The 20,860-nt window shown below is 48.8% G+C and overlaps 1 protein-coding gene across 1 annotated transcript in view; it reads left to right on the forward strand.

The window, feature by feature from the left end:
• Positions 1 to 19,076, forward strand: part of LOC144148938 (retinol dehydrogenase 11-like) — a 34,568-nt gene extending 15,492 nt beyond the window's left edge. Inside the window, exons 3-7 of the mRNA XM_077680465.1 lie at positions 1,137 to 1,373; positions 8,048 to 8,140; positions 9,344 to 9,529; positions 9,962 to 10,071; positions 11,664 to 19,076. Coding sequence (XP_077536591.1) covers positions 1,137 to 1,373; positions 8,048 to 8,140; positions 9,344 to 9,529; positions 9,962 to 10,071; positions 11,664 to 11,843 — 806 coding nt within the window. The 3' untranslated portion in view covers positions 11,844 to 19,076. The remainder of the gene's footprint in view (positions 1 to 1,136; positions 1,374 to 8,047; positions 8,141 to 9,343; positions 9,530 to 9,961; positions 10,072 to 11,663) is intronic.
• The last annotated feature ends 1,784 nt before the right edge of the window (positions 19,077 to 20,860 follow it).

Raw genomic sequence — 20,860 nt, forward strand, 5'->3', positions numbered from 1 at the left:
GAGGATACTTGAGTCAGCTGATGGTTTGCAGACGACTCAGTGTATCGGCAGAACAGCTGCAATAAATTTTTGTAGATCTACAATCAGAAAGTTTCGCAGTGGGGTTAAAAATAAATGTGGGTAAATCTTAAGTACCCATAAATAAGCACGCGGAAAGCGTCCTCTTCAGCATAGGTAGTGAAATACTGAAACAAGTACAAGACTACGACTACCTTAAACAGGTTGTCACTGCTGACCCCAACCACGAGAAAGGAATCCGGCACAGAATAGGAATGCGTTGGGGTGCACTCGGCAAGTACTCACTAATGATGAGAAGTAAGCTACCTCTATCACTAAAAGAAAAGCATTAAACCAATACGTTCTACCGGTCATGACATAAGGAGCAGGAACTTGGCGCCTTAGTAAACAACTGGAAAGGAAACTCAGTGTCGGCGCAACGAGCCGTGCAACGAATAATGATAGGAGTATACACTCAGGGTCAGGAAACGAGCATTCCGGATCAGGAAGCAAACGCAATTAGAAGGTATCGTAGTTCAAATTAAAAAGTGGACTTGGGCTGGCCATGTAGTGAGGCGAACTGACAATAGAGAGCATAATGCTGCGAACCACGAATTGGGTTTGTTTACTTGCGTGTTTTGTTGTTACAGCCCAGCCGCGCCCGGCTGTGTTATGTGTGCGCCAAGCGAAGCGCTATTCCATTTTTTTTCTTGTTTATGCCGTACGGATGGCATTATTTGATAGGTAGAGTGTTTTGCCCTGACGTCACCAGACCAGAATATACTTGTGTGATATCTAGTGGTCCCGATATAATACGACGGTACGAGAAACAATCAGGCTGAAAGATAAATGCCCGCCCAGCAGACGTCGCGGCATTCGATTTGCCAACAGTCACCTGCGCACGTCACTTTGCTTACTGCTGCTTCGCCGTCGGTGCATTCTTTGAGTTGTTAGGGGAGCACAAGTTCTCTCCAATAAACTTGCTTTTTTTCTTCATGACATCTTCGTCGTCTTTGGCTACGTGCCAATATACCCCACAAAAATCGGTTGGCTGTTCCTTGAAAGCTGACGCTCTTGAATCCAATAAAGAGTGGACCGAGGCTCCTTTTAAGCTAATGGCGTGCTCGGCATTGGCGCAGGCATTGGTAAAGAGACGGCCAAGGAGCTCGCACGGCGCAACGCGCGCGTCATCCTGGCGTGTCGGAACCCGGAGAAGGCTGCCGCTGCCGCCAAAGAGATCCTTGAAGAGACCGGCCGCCGGGTGGAAGTGCGCAGGCTAGACCTGTGCTCCTTCAAGTCTGTGCGCGAGCTCGCGGACGACATTGCTGCCAACGAGGGGCGACTGGACGTCCTCATCAACAACGCCGGAATCGTCCGTGAGTGGGGCTGTGTTGCTTTCTTTGCAAAAGGGTGAGGGAGTGTGTGGTAAAATGAGGGAGGTCAGCTTTGCAAAAGGCAAGGGTTGGTACACCAGGCGGGGACGGATATACTGACATGGGCTGATAATGGGAGGTCAGGGTGACTGGATTAAAGCGGAAAAGGAAAAAATAAGGAAAACAATGCAGAAGGCCGCGAAGCGTTTCACAAGAAAGAAAACGCTTGAACGAAAATATAAATAAATTAGAAAGAAAACTTCCAAAGAAGCAAGGAGAAACAAAAAACAAAAACGCGCGAAGGACGTAGGCAAAGAAACACAAGTCGACTGGACAAGAACTCGTGTTTTGTGTTTCTTGGTCTTTTGCCGTTTTGTCTGTTGTATTTGTGTTTCTTTGTCAACGTCCTTAGCGCTCTTCTTATTTTTTGAAGCCTTAAGCCAACTCGCCCAACAAAGCATTGTATTAGGCAAAAATAAACCTGGAGTATTCCTCACTTATCTTTGCTAATTGGGAATTCAGACGGAGTTAAATACATGGTTAGCTAGCCTCTGTGTTTGGACATGTACACGCATGCTGTGGCAATGGCTGCACCGCGTACAGTACTCATAACATGATAAGCGCAACAATGCCCCATTCCTGACAAGAGAGATAGAGAGATGGAACTTTATTCAGGCATCCGGCGTGCAAAGGACACGATTCCCGGCCACGCAGGGCTCGGTCGCGTCCCCTCTATCTAATCACCCTAAGTCGCAAAAGTCCTAGGGCGTCGGGCTTAGACCCCGAGGCGGTTGGTCTCGGCGTCCGCTCGAGCTACTCGGAGCGCTCCCGGCCGCCACCGTCGGCCCCCGACCCCCACCTCCCGCATGGGAGGGCGGAGTGCCGGGAGGGACGGGCGGGCGCGGGGCCCCCTTTCGCCTTTGCAGAGCCAGAGCCGCCTCGAGCCGCTGGATGGCCCTCCTCTGTTGTTGGGGCTTCGCAGAGCCCACGCATTCGCGCACGTCCGGTGGGTACGGGTCCTGTGGGTCCTGTCTATCCCCCCCACCGTCGCGCACTGCTCAGTCACAGCCCCACATGATATGGGTCAGGGTCGCAGTTTCGCGTTCACACACACTGCACCGAGCACTCTCGTAGAGGTCCGGACACACGTGCCGCGCGAGCGCCGGCGTCAGAGCAGTCTCCGTCTGTAATTGCCTGAGCTTCACCACCTCCGCCCGAGACAGGTCCCGGTGCGGGAGCGGAAAAGCACGCCTCTGGTCCCGATGCCAACGAAGCACCCCGCCGTAGTCGGTGAGGGGCTCCGCTTCTTCGTCGTCGTCGGTGTCAGCTGTTTCACCGCAGTCCTCGAGGGATGACGACAGCGGACGGGATGTCGCGACCCGGCACGTGGCGAGACCGCGGGCCGCAGCGTCCGCCTCCTCGTTGCGGTTGCATAGTCCGGGTGCCAGCTCCCGGCCCGCGTGGGCCGGGAACCACTTGATAATCGTAGTCTTCGTGACCCCCTGCGCTGCAGCCCCCGTCGTCCGCCAGGACTCCAGGAGCCGCGCAGTGCCACCACACACCACGCCGCGAGCAAAGTTGCGGATGGCTGTTTTTGAGTCACTGAGCACCGTGCGCACACCGGGCAGGCCCAGGGCCAAGGCGATCGCCGCCTCCTCTGCCTGGCTCGCCGACCGGGCGCACACGCTGCCCGCCGTCAGTAGTTCACCGGTGGAGGCCCGCGCGGCCACCGCCACGAACGTGCACGGTCGCCCACGGCACTTGGCCGCGTCCACAAACACCGCACCATCGTCCTCGCTGCACTGGTGAGCCAGCGCGCGCGCGCGCGCGGCCCGTCTGCCGGCGTCCCTCTCCGGGTCCACGTTCCTCGGGAGCGGGTACACAATCAAACTTCTGGCGATCTCGTCCCGAAGGGGGACCAGCTCGTCCGCCTCCGAAACGCCGCCGGCAGCCGATGATGCCGTGGGCCCTCCGCAGCCACCCGTGTCAGGAGGCTGTAGGCCCGCTCGCGCCAGGATACGCCGTCCCACGGCAGTGCTGCCCAGGCGCGCCAGTTGCGATGCTCGTTGCGCCTCGCTAATCTCCGACAGGGTGTTGTGCACCCCCAGAGACAGCAAGGCCGACGTCTTCGTGCCGTTCAGGAGCCCCAAGGCCCCCGTGTAGGCCTTGCGGATGGCCGCGTCGATGCGCTGCCGCTGCCCCTTGGTCCAGCGGTGAAAGGCCCCCGCGTACGCCGCGTGGCTGACCACGAAGGCCTGCAGCAGCCGCAGGAGACTCGCCTCCCGCATGCCTCGCGAGCGGGAAGACACCCGCTTCACCAGGCGCGTCGCGATGCCCATCTTCGTCACGATGTGCTTGACCGCCGTGCCGTTGGTCCGGTGCGCGTCCACGAACATGCCCAGGACCCGAAGGCCCGAGACGTGCGGGATTGGCGCCCCGTCGCCGGCACGAACCACGATGGTGCGTTCCGCCTCCTCGGCGGCCCGCCTCCTCCACCGACCGGGCGGGGGCAGGATCAGGAGCTGCGACTTCTGCGGCGAACACCGAAGGCCCGTGCCCGAGAGCGCGTCCTCCACGGCGTCCACCGCCGACTGCAGCCCGGCCTCGACGTCGCCGTCGCTGCCGCCCGTTGCCCAGATAGTCACGTCGTCCGCGTAGATGCAGTACTTGATGGCCGGCCCGAGCTCCTCCAGTCGCCGCGCCACCTCGATCATGACTAGATTGAAGAGGAGCGGCGAGATCACCGAGCCTTGCGGGGTCCCCACGCTGCCCAGCTCGCGCTCCTCCAGCTTCGCTCCGCCGACCTCCAGCCGCGCCGTGCGCCGGGACAGGAACGAACGGATGTACTCGTAGGAACGGCGCCCCAGACCGAGGCGCGACGCCTGAGCCAGGATCACAGAGTGCCGCACCTTGTCGAAGGCGCTCTGCAGGTCCAGGCCCAGAATCGCACGATTGTCCTTCTTCGGGAGTCCCCCGGGAGGCTCCAGGACCTCCCGCTGTAGCAGTAACATGGCGTCCTGGGTGCCAAGCTTCGCGCGGAAGCCCAGCATCGCGTCCTGGTACAACTCCTCTTGCTCCAGGTACCTCTGCCACCGGGTGTTCAGGACGTGCTCCAACACCTTGCCCACGCACGACGTGAGCGAGATGGGGCGCAGGTTCTCGGGCTACCTGTTCTTGAAACCGCTCATGAACACGCTGGACCGACGAGCATCCCGATCATCGACAAATAAACGTATCCCGCACGTGTGCATGGCCAACTGTTGCCAGAAGAATTATTGCTACATTATGGCATATTTAAGCGTACTGTAAGCATGTAGCAGTTAAAGGAAACAACGAGCGTTATTAGCCGAACATATTTCTGGTGTAGGTACATTGGCTGAGAGGTAGCTTCTGCAAAGCAATCAAATCTACATTCTTTTTGTCATGATTAACGTCTACAAGGGGAAGGCAGAAATCTCTACTGCAATATTGCGCTGCACATGGATAATTGTGGCCACTTCGAGTGACAGAAATATCCTCTTTTGTTACGAAAATGAAAGAAAAAGCATAGGCCACGCGTACGTCCATGAGAAGCATACGGTTTGCCAATTCGCAACATCGGCCAGTCCGCAGGTAATCGGTAGAACATGTACGCAAGCTAGAAACTTTACGTGGGCTATTAGAGCAGTGCTGGCCCTTACGGGGTCCCATTATCGTTATTAGGTTAACTATAGAATAGCAACAGGGGACTAATTATCTCTAAGTATTGAAACTTTCCGTGACTCAGTAGGGACTGGCCGTCCTGAGGCAGCCGAAAGCGTCCCCTACTGTGCTCATTGGGGTAACCAATAAATATTGGGGGAAGCGCTCTTCGTTATGGGCGAAATTCTCAGTGTTGTATTTTTCAAAGTGTTCATTTCGAGTCAGCCCAATGGCTCAAAGGAAACAATCAAGTGTGACGCAACAGTACTAGCAAGGCCGGCGTATGTTTTGTGCATGTCAATGGTCAGAGGAGGTGCAAGTGCAAATACGTCATGACTGAAATGCACGCGAAAGGGACATTTCAGGAACGGACACAACTACCTGAATACGGGCACAACTACCTGACTACGGACAGAACTCCCTGACTTGATTGCACTCACCAGTCAGAGGAAACTGGTGCTTTTTATCTTTTTTCGTGCCTCCGCTCGCCGCAAGTAAAGGATACGCCCCGCGTATACCACTGCCTCTGACTGCGCGGCTGTGTACGTTTGACAGAAAACATCAGGCACGAATAAAGTTTTAACAGCGAAGCTGTATAAGCTAGAGCTAGGTCCCGTGGCGTATGAAAAAAAATAAAAAGGCGCATGCGGTGCCTCCTGGCGAGAAGGGAGAACGCGAAAGCAGCGCGCGTCAGCAAAGAGCGGAGGGCACGCGCATGCCTCCCGGCCTCCAGCCGCACAAGACAACAAATGGCGCGTTCGAAATGCCACAAAAAGGCTCCAGCCGCAAGAAAAAAATGGCGCTTTCGAAATGCCGCTGAAAGGCTCCGCGAGCAAGAAAAAAAAAATGGCGCGTTCAAAATGATGCAGGAAGGCTCCAGCCGCGCAAGAAAAAAATGGCGCGTTCGAAATGACGCGAAACAGCTCGAGCATACGAAATTAAAGCAAGCGCAAAAAAGAACAGAACTTTCGCCGGTGCAGTTTCAGGCAGGGGGCGCGCGAGCACTCTGAAGGCGGGAAATTTGAAATGCATTGGGTGGCAGCAGTGTGCGGATAACGGCGGATAACGGCATTGGGTGGCAGCAGTGAGTGGAAAACGGCGCTGCAGCCCATCATGGCGAATCACTGCTCTGCACTTCCGATAGCTTTCACATTTAGTGGAACGGCTTTATTTTTTTGTTAAACGCACACATAGAACAAAAAAAGTTGCAACGACATATGTAGATATTTTCCCTGTATAGGTATGCAACAGTTTTATGCAGTCATGACTCATCACCCAACATTATTTTGTTAACGTAACGACCAAGGTCTTGCAGGAAGAGGCGCAATGTACGTTTTCTCGCGGCTACAACTAGAAGCAACTGCTTTTGAAACGCGTAAAAATATATGGGCCGCATAATTATCCCAAATAATTTTGTTTCGATGTTTGCACATAAGCTTGTTCACGAACATGATCGTTCTGATGCAATACCGCACTCCACGCATTTTCCCGCCCCAAAGCTTTGGTCGACTTGTAACATGCCCGCGTAAGGTCATTCTTCTCTCCAGTTAAAGGGGCCATGAAGACAAAATACAAGTTCGGTTCCTTAAAGAGGCCCCCTTGTCCGGATAACAACAGGATCAATTTTATCGCCAACTTCAAACAAATATTCGAGATATTGAAGAAAACGTTCAACAGTGTCGACTCCGCAGCCATTTTCCCGCAACATCTCTATGACGTCACATAATCTTGTTTGTGTGATTGGCGGCCGCCTACCTAACCTCCGAACTGGAAACATGACTGCCGATTGTAGGGGGGTCTCTAGTTTCGTTCGATCGTATCACTTGAATGCGGACGTACAGTTAACAGACTAACAATGATAATAGGTAAGTTTTAGTGGTGGCACATATTACGTCACTTCTCATATCACGTCACCGCAGTGCGATATTTAAATTTGTTCAACATTTCTGGCGTTTTTCCGTTTAAAAAAGTATTTCGGGGATAAAATGAAGCTGAGGGAGCTACCAAAATCTAGTCCTTTCAAGTAAAACAAAGTTGTATTTTGTGTTCATGGTCCCTCTAAAGTTTCAGCTCCACACCCCTACACCATTTGCATGGAGGTCTCCGACACAGCTGGACTCAGCCACAGCACCCAGAAAGACACGGTTGGAAGGACAGTGTGCCATCGATGGTAGATGGCATCTTTCCAAAGTCCCCCCAGCATTTCGTCAGGAATGCTAAACTAGTTGCTAACTTACCGTTTTTTTATACAAACGTGGAGGAGAAGCAGAAATAGACTTTATTTGCACCAACAATTACTTTATTTATGGACCCATGGCGATGGGAGGTCATAGTCCAGAAGTCGCTTGGTGGCAGACCCGAGGAATCTGATTGCCATGGTCCGGGCTGGCTAGCATTCCTTACACCCATGCTAATGACTGGGGGAGGGAATGCGAGTGAGGGAAGGAGTGTGGGGGCATTCTTAGGTCATGTGGCAGAGTGTGCAAGGTTGGGGACAGAATTTGAAAGTGGCGGGGCTGGAATTTGACGGAAGGGTGGCTGAAGGCCATGCTCCGAAGAGCCACTGCGGGAGGGAAGAGGGGTTTAAGACTGCCAAATTTTCATAACATACTCTTAAACAGACCCTCTTAACTACATAGCGCAGAACCATCTCTGACGCTTCTCCTAGCCTTAAAACAAGTAAGCACGGCCATCCATGACCCCTATAAACAGATCGATAGGAGTCAGGAAATGTTCCTCTTCCCACTTCTGGGGTACTCCTTGTGGTTCTAAACGCCGGAAGTGCTTCTCAAACCTTGTTTCAAAAACCACTCAAATCCAGTAAGCAAATACTGCAAGAGGGAAGAAAAATAACAAATAAAGAATCTTAGCCTGTTTCCTACATACACTTTTTTACGAGAGATATGGGAAGAATCAAATTGTGGCGAACGCCCGAATGCTGGCAATGAAAACTGAAAACAGATCAAACCAGTGAATCACTTGTGGTCCTGCCTTAGCCTTTCCAGATCGCGTGGAAACTGCGGATGGATTCGAGCAAACCCTCCAAACGAATCACCTGGGCCCATTTCTGCTCACCAATCTCTTGCTGGGTAAGGACACGTACTTACTTAGACTTCCAAGTATAGTATATTGGGACAACAACAGAACCATAGAATGAAATTGGTTCCAATGTTATGGCCGGTTTTCTCATTTTACTAATAATCGTCCGTCTCAATTACCGTCCTTTACATAGCATATTTCGTGACAGTCCTGCTTCGTGTCTTTGTTTATGCGTCGTGACTTGTACTGCACATGTGACGCCATAAATGCACCCTCCTATGCTCCATCTTGAAGATATTAAAATCTGAATTCATATTCATTTCCCGATTGCAGAGAGCGACAGCAATATAGATTAGCCTGTGAAGGTAATCCGAGGCGTAAACTTCGACAAGGATGTCCCCATTTCGGCACGATGAAATTAATATGAACTATATGTGTGGACAGGAGGCATCCTTTTCTATTTCCCATAGATTTGCGTGGGCTTCGTTGTGAAGTAGACTTGATAAAGCCCTACGGACAGCAGATCTCCGGAGAAAATGTTTCAACCCTACCGCTACTAGTGCATCCGGGCGCCACATGTGCGTGTCCTGTTATCCACAGTAGCGTTATGCGTGTGACGCACGTATTGTTTCCAGGAGCCTAGCACATCGCATGGTAAACCGAGCGGGTGCGATCAAGCTTTCCTCTACGACATTATGGCATAAAACTAGCGCAGATAAGTATAGAATCACCAGTTCTGGTCATAGGATGGTATGATTATTATCCTGGCGCTGTTTTATAATAGGCCAGAGCATCCTGGTGACACATTAGTGTTACGCTCCGCGGTGACTCAGTGGCCAGCCTTTAAAAGCATATCTGGAGTGTCATGTTCACCAGGACAATAACCACATGCGTAACCAGGACACATGTCTGAGCTAGGATCATCATTGTAGCTTTAAAGCTACAGCCACAGAACTTGTGGCAAGAAATACTGTCCTTCTAGAATAATAGTAAAGGAATAGCTGTACGTCCAGAGTTCTCTCTGTGGAAGGAATAATACCGCCCGCGAATGTTTTCTACCCTAGGTGTCAGAATTCACGTTATTATTCCCAGATACTTTAGGCACATCTGTCGAATTGGGCAGGTGAGCTCAAGGAAGGATGTGACCTTGGTTTCTGACTGCCGAATACGGAACTGCCCGTGTTAGTCAAAGAGTAAACATTTCCGTTCTGCTATGTTTACAAATAAAGATGTTCTTTTCGTATGCGTTGCAGGCAAGCTGAAGGCGAGCGCTCCTAGCCGCGTGATCACCTTGTCGTCGTTACTTCACCACTTTGGCCGCATCGATCCGTCAAGGTTAGCCTACGCTGACTACAAGGTTCCCATGCAGCTCTACAGCGACACCAAGCTGGCCAACGTCCTCTTCACCAAGGAGCTGGCCCGAAGGCTGCTGGGAACTGGTCAGTACGATTGAGCTGAAGCGGTCTGGTGGTGAATTTGGATAAATGGACCCGTTGCTCCTCGTGGAGGGTGCGCTTCCAGTGTAGTTGAATAAGGGGCATTTTTAACGAAACGGTTGCGCCAACTAATACACGATACATCGAGGTCAGTAAACTTACGCGTACCCATAGTTACCCCAATTGAAGGAAAAGTTTATAGCGAAGCTTTCTTTGCGTCTGCTTTCGACTTTTCGGGCGTAGCTGCTGTGTTCAGCCGCCACTGTGTTTCTTACAACAACGGATGTCGCTTGCCTCAGCGCATCGCGGTTGGCGGAGCCGAAGAAGCGTTTCGTTGTTCGCGTGTGCATCACGTGCTTTGCGCTTGTAGTTGGCGTGTAAACAGCGCTGTGGCTAGCATGAACTCTATTCTCATCTTATGAATTCTATTCTCAGGTGTAACGGCCAACGTGGTTCATCCCGGAGCCGTGCAGACGGATATCAACAGCACCTACGTGGGATTCATGAATATCGTCATGAACGCACTCTTCTACTTTTTCGGCAAGGTTGGCTAAGATTCTGTTCTTTTCCGATGTGCCTCTTTTTTCGGCAATTTTTGTAGCCTAAGTTCGAGGCCCATGACTTCCCCGTAGTGTAATTTTTGCTTTACAGTGACACCCAAGTCCATGCGTGTGAAGTCGTTGCTGTATTCTGAATGTTAACCTATGTAATCTATTATTTGACTATCTAGCGGTACTCTAAAGCCTTAGGGAGAGACAGACGGAAAACTTTTTATTGTCGACTGGAGAGCTCAGCTATTCTAGTGGCAGTGCTTGCTATGCCAGATGGGGATGATTTCAATGCAGTGAGGTGGATGCGGGAGATTAGGAAGACAACCATGGGAGAGAAAGCAAAAACAAAATAAAAAGAAAGACAATAAACTGCAAGAAGCGAAACCCAAAATAGAAAGTTGAATAAAAAGTAGAACAAATGGTGCCGATGAAGCACACAACTCTAAACCAACAAAACGAAAAAAAAAATAAACCTATCTACGGTGTATCTACAACGGGCGGCGGAAAAGAAAACATGGTACACCATTCGCGGCCTCCATGGGAACTACCGTAAAGACGTCACACTGGTTTGTAATTTGTTTTCGTGCTTTTACTACACCCTCTGAAATTTAATTTTTCCGCATTATTTGTTATTATTACCCTTAGTTTTTTCCCGAACATAACGTAAAGCTTGCTATGCTAACAATAGGGTGCATTTGTCCTGCAGTTATTTCAATGTGCATCACCTTTGATGACGTCAGCGAAACGGCGAAGAGGATGGTATGATGGAAGCAGCAATTTAGAACGCACCTTTTTATTAACAGAAACGCGTCAATCCCCTGTTAAAACGTGGCTTTTAATTTTGGGCTCTTTATTCTTGTGCGGCAACTGCATAAATTATCTACTCACGTAAGTGTCCTTTTAAGTGCGGCGCAGGCAAATGATCTTGCAGGCAGTTTCTACGCCGTTCATGGCGGTTGCGGTTCGTGTCGTAGCTAAAAGACATTGCAAGATTCGCGGTCCTCCCCGTTACAGACGCCGTGACTGATATGCCCTCGTCTGCAACAGGGGCCTGCCCCTCCTTCCCTTTTTCTCTCTCCTTAATCACTTCTGAAGTCACAGCGGATGGTGGCGCTTTAGGAGAATAGTGGTAAAATCGTTGCAATGCCACCATAAGGTTTTTATACTATATCTCGCGCAGCTTTTATTGGACGTAATTTGTCTTCGTGACGGTCGTGCAAAGAATCAGAATATGCACACTTTTTGGCATTTCTGTGCTCCCCAATACGAGAATTACAGCCTTGGGAAGGGAGTGGAATTCTGGGTCGCTGTCTATTGCAAAGCTTGCATTCAACTGGGCACCTCTCCAGTACTCTCTTGTCAGGCTGAAATTTTGTTATTTCGCCACTTTAGTGATTTTCGTACATTGGTGACAACGGCAATATACGAAACCATCAACAACCACCCTTCGACCATGTTGTGTGGCTATGGACACCGGAGTTTCGACCAACATATAGAGCGTATACTCTCGCAGTAATAGCTCTTCGTGGAACCTCAATGGCGGTTCTTTGGAATAAATTTACACGTCCTAATGTTTCGCTTCGCAGACTCCGAAGGAAGGCGCGCAGACGTCGATTTACCTCGCCGTATCGGATGATGTGGCCAACGTCACCGGCCAGTACTTCATGGATTGCCGAAGAGCGCTGCCCAGCAAAAGCTCGGAGGACCCGGTGCTTGCCACGAAGCTGTGGGAAGTCAGCGAAAAGCTCACCGGCATCAGCATATGAGGCCGCTACATTTACAGATGCATCTCGCGAATGATCGTAATAAGGGATATTTCTATAGAAGGTAAATTTGATAGGTGAGTGCGTGTCAGCATGTGCGCGAGATAGACCATGTGTCCACGTTGTCCAGGGATGTGTGTGCGCTGCAGCGTGTGCATCACTGATCCCCTTGTGTTCACCGCTATGTGTTCACCGCCGGTAACCGTGCGTACGCCGCCGTGTATGTGCGTCGCTGTGTGGTCATCATCGTGGTTCATCATCGGTAGCACGTCGGATGCACGCTGCACAGCACAGACACAAAAAACGATGTCCTTGCACACTTCGGAAGTCGCAAGCTTGACCCTGCCGGCTCCTCTGTCTTGGAAGCGGATATCACAATCCCTTTACCACGGGTGCTGCTTCTATCTGTCTCATGGTATTGAATACACGTATTGGGAATGAGATATACAAGAACTAACAAATAAGAGTAGCGAACAAATCAAGGCAGCATAATACGTACTTGGGGTCATGAAGACAGGATACAAGTTTGGTTAACTAAAAAGACCGCTTTGAGCCGATAGCAATGACAACAATTTTATCGACGACTTCGGTATAATAAGGATACCAGATGAAGCCGTGGCGACTTTACAGCCACTTTTTGGTGAAGTCTCTATGACGTCACAGAATCTTGGCAGCCGCCGACCAAGGTCACCGCCAAGAGACATGACTGTGAGACTGAAATTGGCCTCTGATTCTGTTTGATCGTAGGACTTGAATGTTGACGTTCAGTTAACACACCGATAACGATGTTTTAGTGCTGGCCTCTATCGCTTCACATCCGCTGCTATTTAGTCACTGTTAGAGTAGTTAGGGGGAAATTAGAAAGTTTTTCAATAATATTGCACGTTTCGGTTAAAGGCGTCTTTCGTGCCTGGAAGTGAACTGGGTAAGTTAACAAAGGCTAGTTTTTTTTCACACTGAAGAAGGCTATATTTTGTCTTCATGGCTCCTGTAACAAAACATAAATTTTGAAGGAGTATAGGATACGAATGAGGCATAATTTTGTTTTGGTCGCAGAAAATCTACACGAATTGTCATTCGACCGAAGTGGGGCTTTAAGGATAGCAGCGATTCAACGCTCCTGTGAGGCAGCTAGTTTTCTCTAAACCAGGCAGCGCTATTATAAAGCAGGTCATAATGCACAGCATCCCCGGGTGACAGAAGAAAAACACAGTCGTCGGGGTGCCTAGCCAAATGATGTCTTTGGAGGGGCATCCTAGGAAATCATAGCATATTTGCAGTCAGTGTAACTGTGTGGAATTGAGAGCCGGCAATTGCAATATAACATGAGGCTGTAAAACGCCCCACTCTCCAGGTACAAGAACACAAGAACACTCCAGGTACAAGAACCCAAAAACACTGTTTAGGTAAAAGAACACCCAGGTGCAAGAACACACCTTGCCTATTAAGACACTGCTGCACCGTTGAAATATTGCGTATCGTGGGACGTATAAGGTTAGGAAATAGTGGACGCTGAGAGTAAGTTATGATTTCAGATTTTGTGTTCAAATACTGTGGCTTGCTTCAAAATGCCTACGACGCAGTTAGGAAATTCATCTTGCCTTGTAGATTTCGTCACGATTGTAAATAAGAACCGATAAATATTCATTCCATTAGGGCTCAATACTTACGCCCGCGCATTGACATGTACATGCCACATATCGACACGGAGATTGACCAAAGACCGCGGCCAGTATGGTTCTATGGAAACATTCAAGTAGGGACCCACGCTCACGTTAGAAGTATTTTGTTTCGTTTTCAAGCTACAACTACAGAACTTAGAGCATAAAATTTTGTTCCTGTATTACCATTGTAATCGCACAGCTGCACGGTAGGAGACGTTGTAGGTCTTTTTTTTTTTGGTGAGTTCACATGCAGTTTTTGATGCCTTTTGGGGCAGGGCTAGCTTTGGTAATGCTCCCGGTACTTTATTCCGGGTTTTATGCATTGAAAAATGCGTCAGGTCGTGCTTCATGCTTTATAGCATGAACATGACAGTGTTCGGGCACTCCTGTTTTGAACATCGACTTATGAAACATGAATGTCGCGTTGGCCGTAGTGCCTTGAAGTGATCCTCAACGTAGTATTTTTTACGCCTTACGTTCGAGGGCTAGCGATCACTGTGCTTCTGGTACTCTGTGCGAGAGTTTATTCACTGAAAAAAAAAAAACTGTACGAGGCTGTGCTCTACACTTGATATTATGAACGTGACAGTGCTGCCACAGCCTTACCTTAGGCATTGACGTGTGGGGCACAAGTTAAAATGCCTAGCGCTGAGGAAGCAAGGTCTACCCGCTTACCTTCTACCGGACATCACGTTGGGCCATACAGTTACACCGCTAGCACACCCACGCGGCAGAACGGACCGTGTGACATGGCGATGCCCAAATCTCGCTTTGTGAATGGTACTCATTGCGACTTGATGGATAAAGGGAAAAAAAAGCACGTGCTGTCAGGTTGTAAATACACATTCATTTGCAGACCTGAACATTGTAGAAGAGCATAAGGAAGTGTGTTGCTGCGTAGTCTATGTCTTTTTGATGAGAACTGGAAGTTCGTTTCGGACGTCTTTTTTCCTTCCTTTCCTTCCTTTTATTCAGTTTAGAGCTGTTTGCTATATCGACATTGTTCTTTCTTGCTTCTTGTCTGCTGGTATGTTAATCGCGCTTGCCATTGATAAGCAAACAAGAGGGAAGGCAGGAATTAAGAATTGCCTTCAGCGTATTGTTCCAAGAGGTCAATCCACCGCTTTCTCCGTCGCCTCCCTGTTTTTAATATTCCAACCAGCTAGTCAGAAACAGCCATAATGTTAGCATGCATTGCCATACTAATGGTATAACGAGTGTTCCCTTTGTAGCCTGCCATGTACGCCACCAATTTCGCTTTGAGGACTAAGTGAGAAGACTGAGGGATATCTAACAATTCATGCATTGACGAGATTACGGGAGATTTGTCGCGTAATTCATTGTTATGAGAATGTCAAAGCTGTATTGCTCGATATACTTACATTCTGGCACATAACATTTTTGTATATGCAAAATCAGCACCTTAGGGACAATGACTGGTTGCTGCAAGGCGTGATGACATTGGCTGACATCGCAGCAACCACATTATAAAAATGGTTCTAAAAAGGGAATGTGGCTTTTCTGCAGCGACATTACAATAGTTTTGGATTAAGGTATACAGAAGCAGTAATCGGGGTCAGGGCTGATGCTCGTGCACCGATATATTTGGCTGAGAAGCGCAAAGATGCGTTGGATGCTAGGATAGATAGAACATCTCCGTGTTTAGAAAACCTGATATAAGTAACCATACACAGGGAACGAAAAATGGGAAAACAATGCTGAGTAACGGTGTGAGGACATATATTGGCATATTGAACAAGGAAAAAAAATAACCTCCAAGAAATTCTGACATATCAGCGGAAATGGTAGTTTAGGTCAGCTGAGAACAAAGCCTGTTTCTACTCGTTTCAAATCGCCTTGAATTAAGTAGACATGCAGTCAGAACGTAAACCCACTATATAGCTAACGTATAAAGGACGTGATAGGACGCGCTAATATGTTACATATATTCCTCAAACAGTTCACCTTCCCGCCGACTCGATAACAGAGTGGGAGGCGCTATGAAATTCAGTAAAGCTTGATGTCGGGCTAGTTGGTGTAACATGCTTTTGAAGGTAAGTTGCGCTTGTTGTGACCACTGAGACGGACACGGAAAAGAAACGCAGACTTTCACGAGAAGGACTCGGTAAACGAAATATACTGAGAATTGTTCTTTGCCCTTCATTCACAAGGCTCGTCGGCTTTATGCTTGAAAGGGCAAAACTGATGAATCCATCGCAGAATTCTGTCCATTGTCCTAGAAGGGCAACATGTGACGATTCCATTAGTTCTTTAGTCTGCCGTAAGGTATCGGTAGTGGACGCTGAGTGGTCTGCCTAAGCATTTTACCGAATGGGCCACTATCGAAGCGATCAGTCCTGCTACCCTCAGGGTAACTATTCTAATTGCTTGTGGGAGTGTGTAAGCACCTCATTGCTTTAGCACTGATTTCAATATACCAGCAATCTTGGAAAAAGAATGTTGCGATAAGTGCTGGGGTTGAATTCCGAGTTTTGTCCTTTGAAGCCCATAGCAAAGTGTCCACTTCAAGCAAGCTCTATAACCCTCTGAGACCAAACGAGACGATTGTGATGCAAGACAAGGAAGGTGGGTGTTAGTTTCTGCGGAGCAGCGACAACGGCGTCGCAAGTGCAACTACGTCATACGTCTTGAGGCGGACGCGAAATAGACCTTTTTAAAATGGGTGACACTCGGGGTTCGCCCCTGATTTAAGCAAATTTATATAAAAATACCAAGGTATTTTTAGAACCATAGCCCCAGGCCAGACCGGACATGATGTCCCTATCTACTCACTGCCGAGACATTGCCTGTGACTGACGTCATGTCCTACGTTGCTTATTTTTGGCAAATACCAACCCTCCTGCTGTCCTAGTGTTGCGTCTGGCATTCAGGTTTTGTTCCTTCCGTTCAAATTTAGTTAACCCAACTGTGCAACTCGTGAACGTGACGCCAGGCGCAAGCTATGTGCTCCTTTCAGTAGCTGTTCTGCAGAGATTATGGCCCTTGTTCTTTCCCATGATGAGTTAAACTGGAAAAAATTAGAGCAATTTTCTCTTTAGTATGAATTGGTAACAACATAAATCATTGTGATCGGGGATGGGTTTCTTTATCCCACTCAAGCGCACATGCATTGCCTCTCAACACGTTCTCATGACACCAAATAAACTATGGCGTATGAAGCACCGTTGTAAACTCTGAGGAAAGGAGCGATAGCTGGTCTCCTCATTTTGCTGAATAACTTATCGCTGTTCCCCAAGGGGAGAAGGGATGGTGATCAAACTCTTCAAGGGGAGGGGTTGCATGCAATGCTATTCTTTTTCACACCCTCGCGCCACCCTTGTCGTTAGGTATCATGGTCCCGTTGATCCACTGGTCGATAACATGTGTAGTAAGATGACCTACCTTCTGTCTCTTACGACAAGAAGGATAGTCATCCTGCTTGTTGTAAGGCTGTGCACCTCACGTCCGCAGAGAATATAAGTCATCCCCGACTAAGAAAACTTTACCATCCTTTGGAGGAGCACGAAAGCTAAACGCGCGGCCAACATTTTCTCAAATTCCATCCAATCGATCGTAAAACCTGCAAAGACCGAAACCACAGACAAATAAATGGCAGCATCTCCACTCCGTGGATGATGACGAAGGTGCGGAGTACGGGGACTCGGAATGACATCCAAGTTGCGCCCCGAGTGACATTCGATTTGCGCCCCGACCGTCATTCGATTTGAGCCGTTAGTTGCACCTTGATTATTCCCTAAATGAAACTGCAACTGACTCCTCAAATGGAATTTACCTTGATTTTCGCTTGATGGTGGTGTGCGCACGGACGGACGCAGAGGGAAATTGGGAGGTCCTAAGGTACTCCTCACCGTTACAGGCAAGGGAGTAAGCCGTTCGACTCTCGGGTACTAACTCACGGTCGTAGCCCAATGGGTAAGACGACTGACACTAACTCTGTCTGGTGTACCACACACAGGCACAAACCCTGCCGGAGCCTGTGTGATTTTTTGCGATTGTAAATGCCATGCGCACGGACGCGGACGGACATTGTGCGGTCCTAAGGAGCTCCGTACCTAAAAACGAACCCATGCGATGATTTTTCGCGCACTGCGTACAAGCATCTATACGAAGGATCTAAATGTACACCGATACGTGGTTTATGAGATGAAGGTATAATGTTGTACTCTTTCTTAATGATCGATGCGTGGTTTGTTTTATCAGGAAACTGTTCTCTCTCGCGATTTTCAATCAACCGTTTTGACAAAATGGAAGCCCGGTGTACGGCGTGTGTCCAGAGACCTTATTAGAGCTTTTCGGTCGGCCAACCGGCCTACGGGAAAATGCATTAGGTTTTTTTTGGCAGAACGCTATCGGTCCAACAAACAAAGTTTCCGCTTTCTTAGTGGAGCACACCCGATCGCCGCGTTGTCTGGTGGTGTCAGAGGAAAAAACGCGCATTTATGTGTCTAATACCGCAATGAAGAGTCAGAGGTCGGGCATCCCTTGAGAAACCCTACTCAGTCATCGCATCAGGTAATAAACGGGCGGTGAAAAAGGCCATTGAAAGAAGTTATATGAAGTTTCCCAGCAGAGACACATATTGCTGCGGAGATTATAAAACTTGCACGTGTGCGACACATATGAAACCGATGACTTGTCAGAAAGCGTCACTAAAGGGGGAACTTCATGTAAAGCATTAAAATAGTTCTTTTTATGACATTAATACTGCACTACTACGACGCAATATGCTATTCGAAGAGCTTTGCGCATATTAGCCATCAGGTTTATGACAGTTTTCATTTTTATAGTTTGTTCCACGAGGCTGTAGTATAAGAGTTCATCGTCCTTACCTCATTGTTTTCACTAAAACCATTGCATTTTAAGTGCGAATGCACTTTATAAGCGACCCTGAATTCCGGCGACCGCCGTCCGTCCACATAGCAACAGCTGCGGGTGCGCGCGCTCCTCGTCTTCCTTGGCAACGGGGGGAGATGGGCGCGCGCTGCCTGGCCGCTGACATGGCACATACCCGCGTGGGAGATTGGCCAGGAATCGGGCGTGAGAAGGGCTAGAGTACTGACACGAAATTTCAAAGCTGAGATCCGCTCTAGCAATCAAGTACAACGACAACACAAATAGGTGTCTGTGCATGGCACATACCCACGTGGGGGATTGGCCAAGAATCGGGCGTGAGAAGGGCTAATGCACCCGCTTAAAGGAGTACTGACACGAAATTTCAAAGCTGAGATCCGCTCTAGCAATCAAGTACAACAACAACACAAATAGGTGTCTGTGAATAAATGCATCTTTCTTTCTTTGTAGTTGTGTGTGTGTGTGTGTGTGATCTCTCTTTCGCGAACATTACCGAACCGCGCAAATTCAACTCGTGCATTCGCACTTTCACATTCTTCCCCTCGGGGAAATGCGGGGAAATTTTTTACAGTATACCGGAGGGGACCACACCTTAGAAGCACATCAAACTGTATTCCAGAAGTGCTTCTACTCAGCTATTATCCCTCTTAAATTTACGCAGCACAAAACATCTTTGCGTCTTTGTTTGCGTAATAAAACTCTACCCATGCCAACTGTGTCAATGTGTGTGATATATTCTTTGCTGGTATCACTGCCTGCCGTTTCGTGTTTTCGTCGGAAAAGCAATGCCGTTTATAACGCAGCCTGCCCCCTTAAAGTACACGACTTTGTACTTTAAGTCCATGAGTAAGACAATGTTAGCGCTACGATTGCACAAACTGACAGATAAGCTTAAGAGAAGTGTGTTCTCATGGTCCACAACTCTTATTCTTGTTCTAAACTGCGAAAAGATGTGTACAGACAGAAATCGGTTTTGTAAGACATTATGCAAAAGCCTGGGCTCCTAGACAAAAAAAAAAAAAAAAAAAACGGATGCGGAATTTGATGAGCAGTAAGCACCTCCACAGTGTTGGCTGCGCTTCGCACGAGCGTCTTTTGCATGCCTTCCGCTCACTTGCCCGTTACGCATGGAATTAATACTGCATGACCAGTACAACGTCTTGAGATAGACCGATAATGGAAGACTGTCCAAAGTCACAGAACAGACGTTTTGTACAAGGTTCTGGCTTCCATGAAACAACGCCGAAATCATTGTGGGAAGAAGACATGAGTGCGCATCTGGTCTGTGTGCCTCCGTACAATGTACAGCGGCAGCGGCAGCAACAATTAGGGACAATGCTGCCTGAAAATTGAAACCAACCGGAACACAGTTGAAAACTGGTTGAATTGGATTCATGTGACGAAACGAGCGAAGGTAGGTTTGTTGGAAGTTCCAGTAATAGTAAATCTTAAATCCTTCTAATAATGCAAGAGATTTTAATTTCTTATTGTGAACATTTATTTTACCTTACTGACGTGAAAGCTAAATTGTAATTTTTCGCGCCAATTTAGTGCAAAAGTGACAAATCGACATGACACTTTGAATCGACTGCCACCGTGGCCGCATACGGACACGCAAATATATTTCGTGCGTATGCGGTCATTTATTGCATGCACATTGCTTGCTTACGCATTGTACAGTGCGTGTCAGGCTTGTCTATAGAGCAAGTGAGCGCGCGGGTTCGGAGCACGCTGGCGACATCTTCTGAGAGGTGCTGGGCTGAACATGGCTTGCCATTGAGTGTGCTCAGACCTCGCACAGGCTCGGGCTGGCCATCGTTTAGCATGGGCCACTCTAATTTGCAGATGCCACCACCCGCGAGGGGCGCTTCTGTTCTGCAGTTGAGCCGTAAGCTGTGACACGGGAGACGCATCGTTTGAGGCGTTGCTCTATCAGCGCAGGCAGTTACTCAATCGCACAAAATGTTCAATAGAAAGTGCTGCAGGGCATTTATGTTACGTTCTTTTCGTTTTCTAAGCGCGGTATTAAGATTAGCGCCGGTCGTTTCATGGGATTATGTAACTGCCTGCAATGATATTGCACCGCGCCAAACGACGCGCCTATCTGGCCTGTCACCGCTTACGGCGGGCACTGGGGAGGAAAAGCGCTACTCTTCGGTAATGGCGCTTGCAATGCCCCATGTAAAACGGCGACCGGCCCGACGCTGCCCCATCTCCAACCCAGCAGCCACCAACACATGTCGCCAGAACGCTCCCGAGCCTAAGGTCCCTAAGCCGTGCGCTCGCTCGCCCTAGACAAGCCTGACGCGGACTGTGCACTGTGCGTGTACGCGAACGCTCACTGCCAAAACATCAAACTCAGGGTTTCACCGAACAGAAGTCTGAAATGATGACGTGATATCGTTCATACAACTTAAATAAAGATTAAGGGAAGTTTTAAGTTCAAGTTATTATAAACAATTTAATACTCCGGGCTACTAGTAC

Source organism: Haemaphysalis longicornis, unplaced genomic scaffold (genome assembly GCF_048455015.1).
Source record: "Haemaphysalis longicornis isolate Haplotype H1 unplaced genomic scaffold, Haemaphysalis longicornis Haplotype H1 scaffold_8, whole genome shotgun sequence".
NCBI classification, from domain to species: domain Eukaryota; kingdom Metazoa; phylum Arthropoda; class Arachnida; order Ixodida; family Ixodidae; genus Haemaphysalis; species Haemaphysalis longicornis.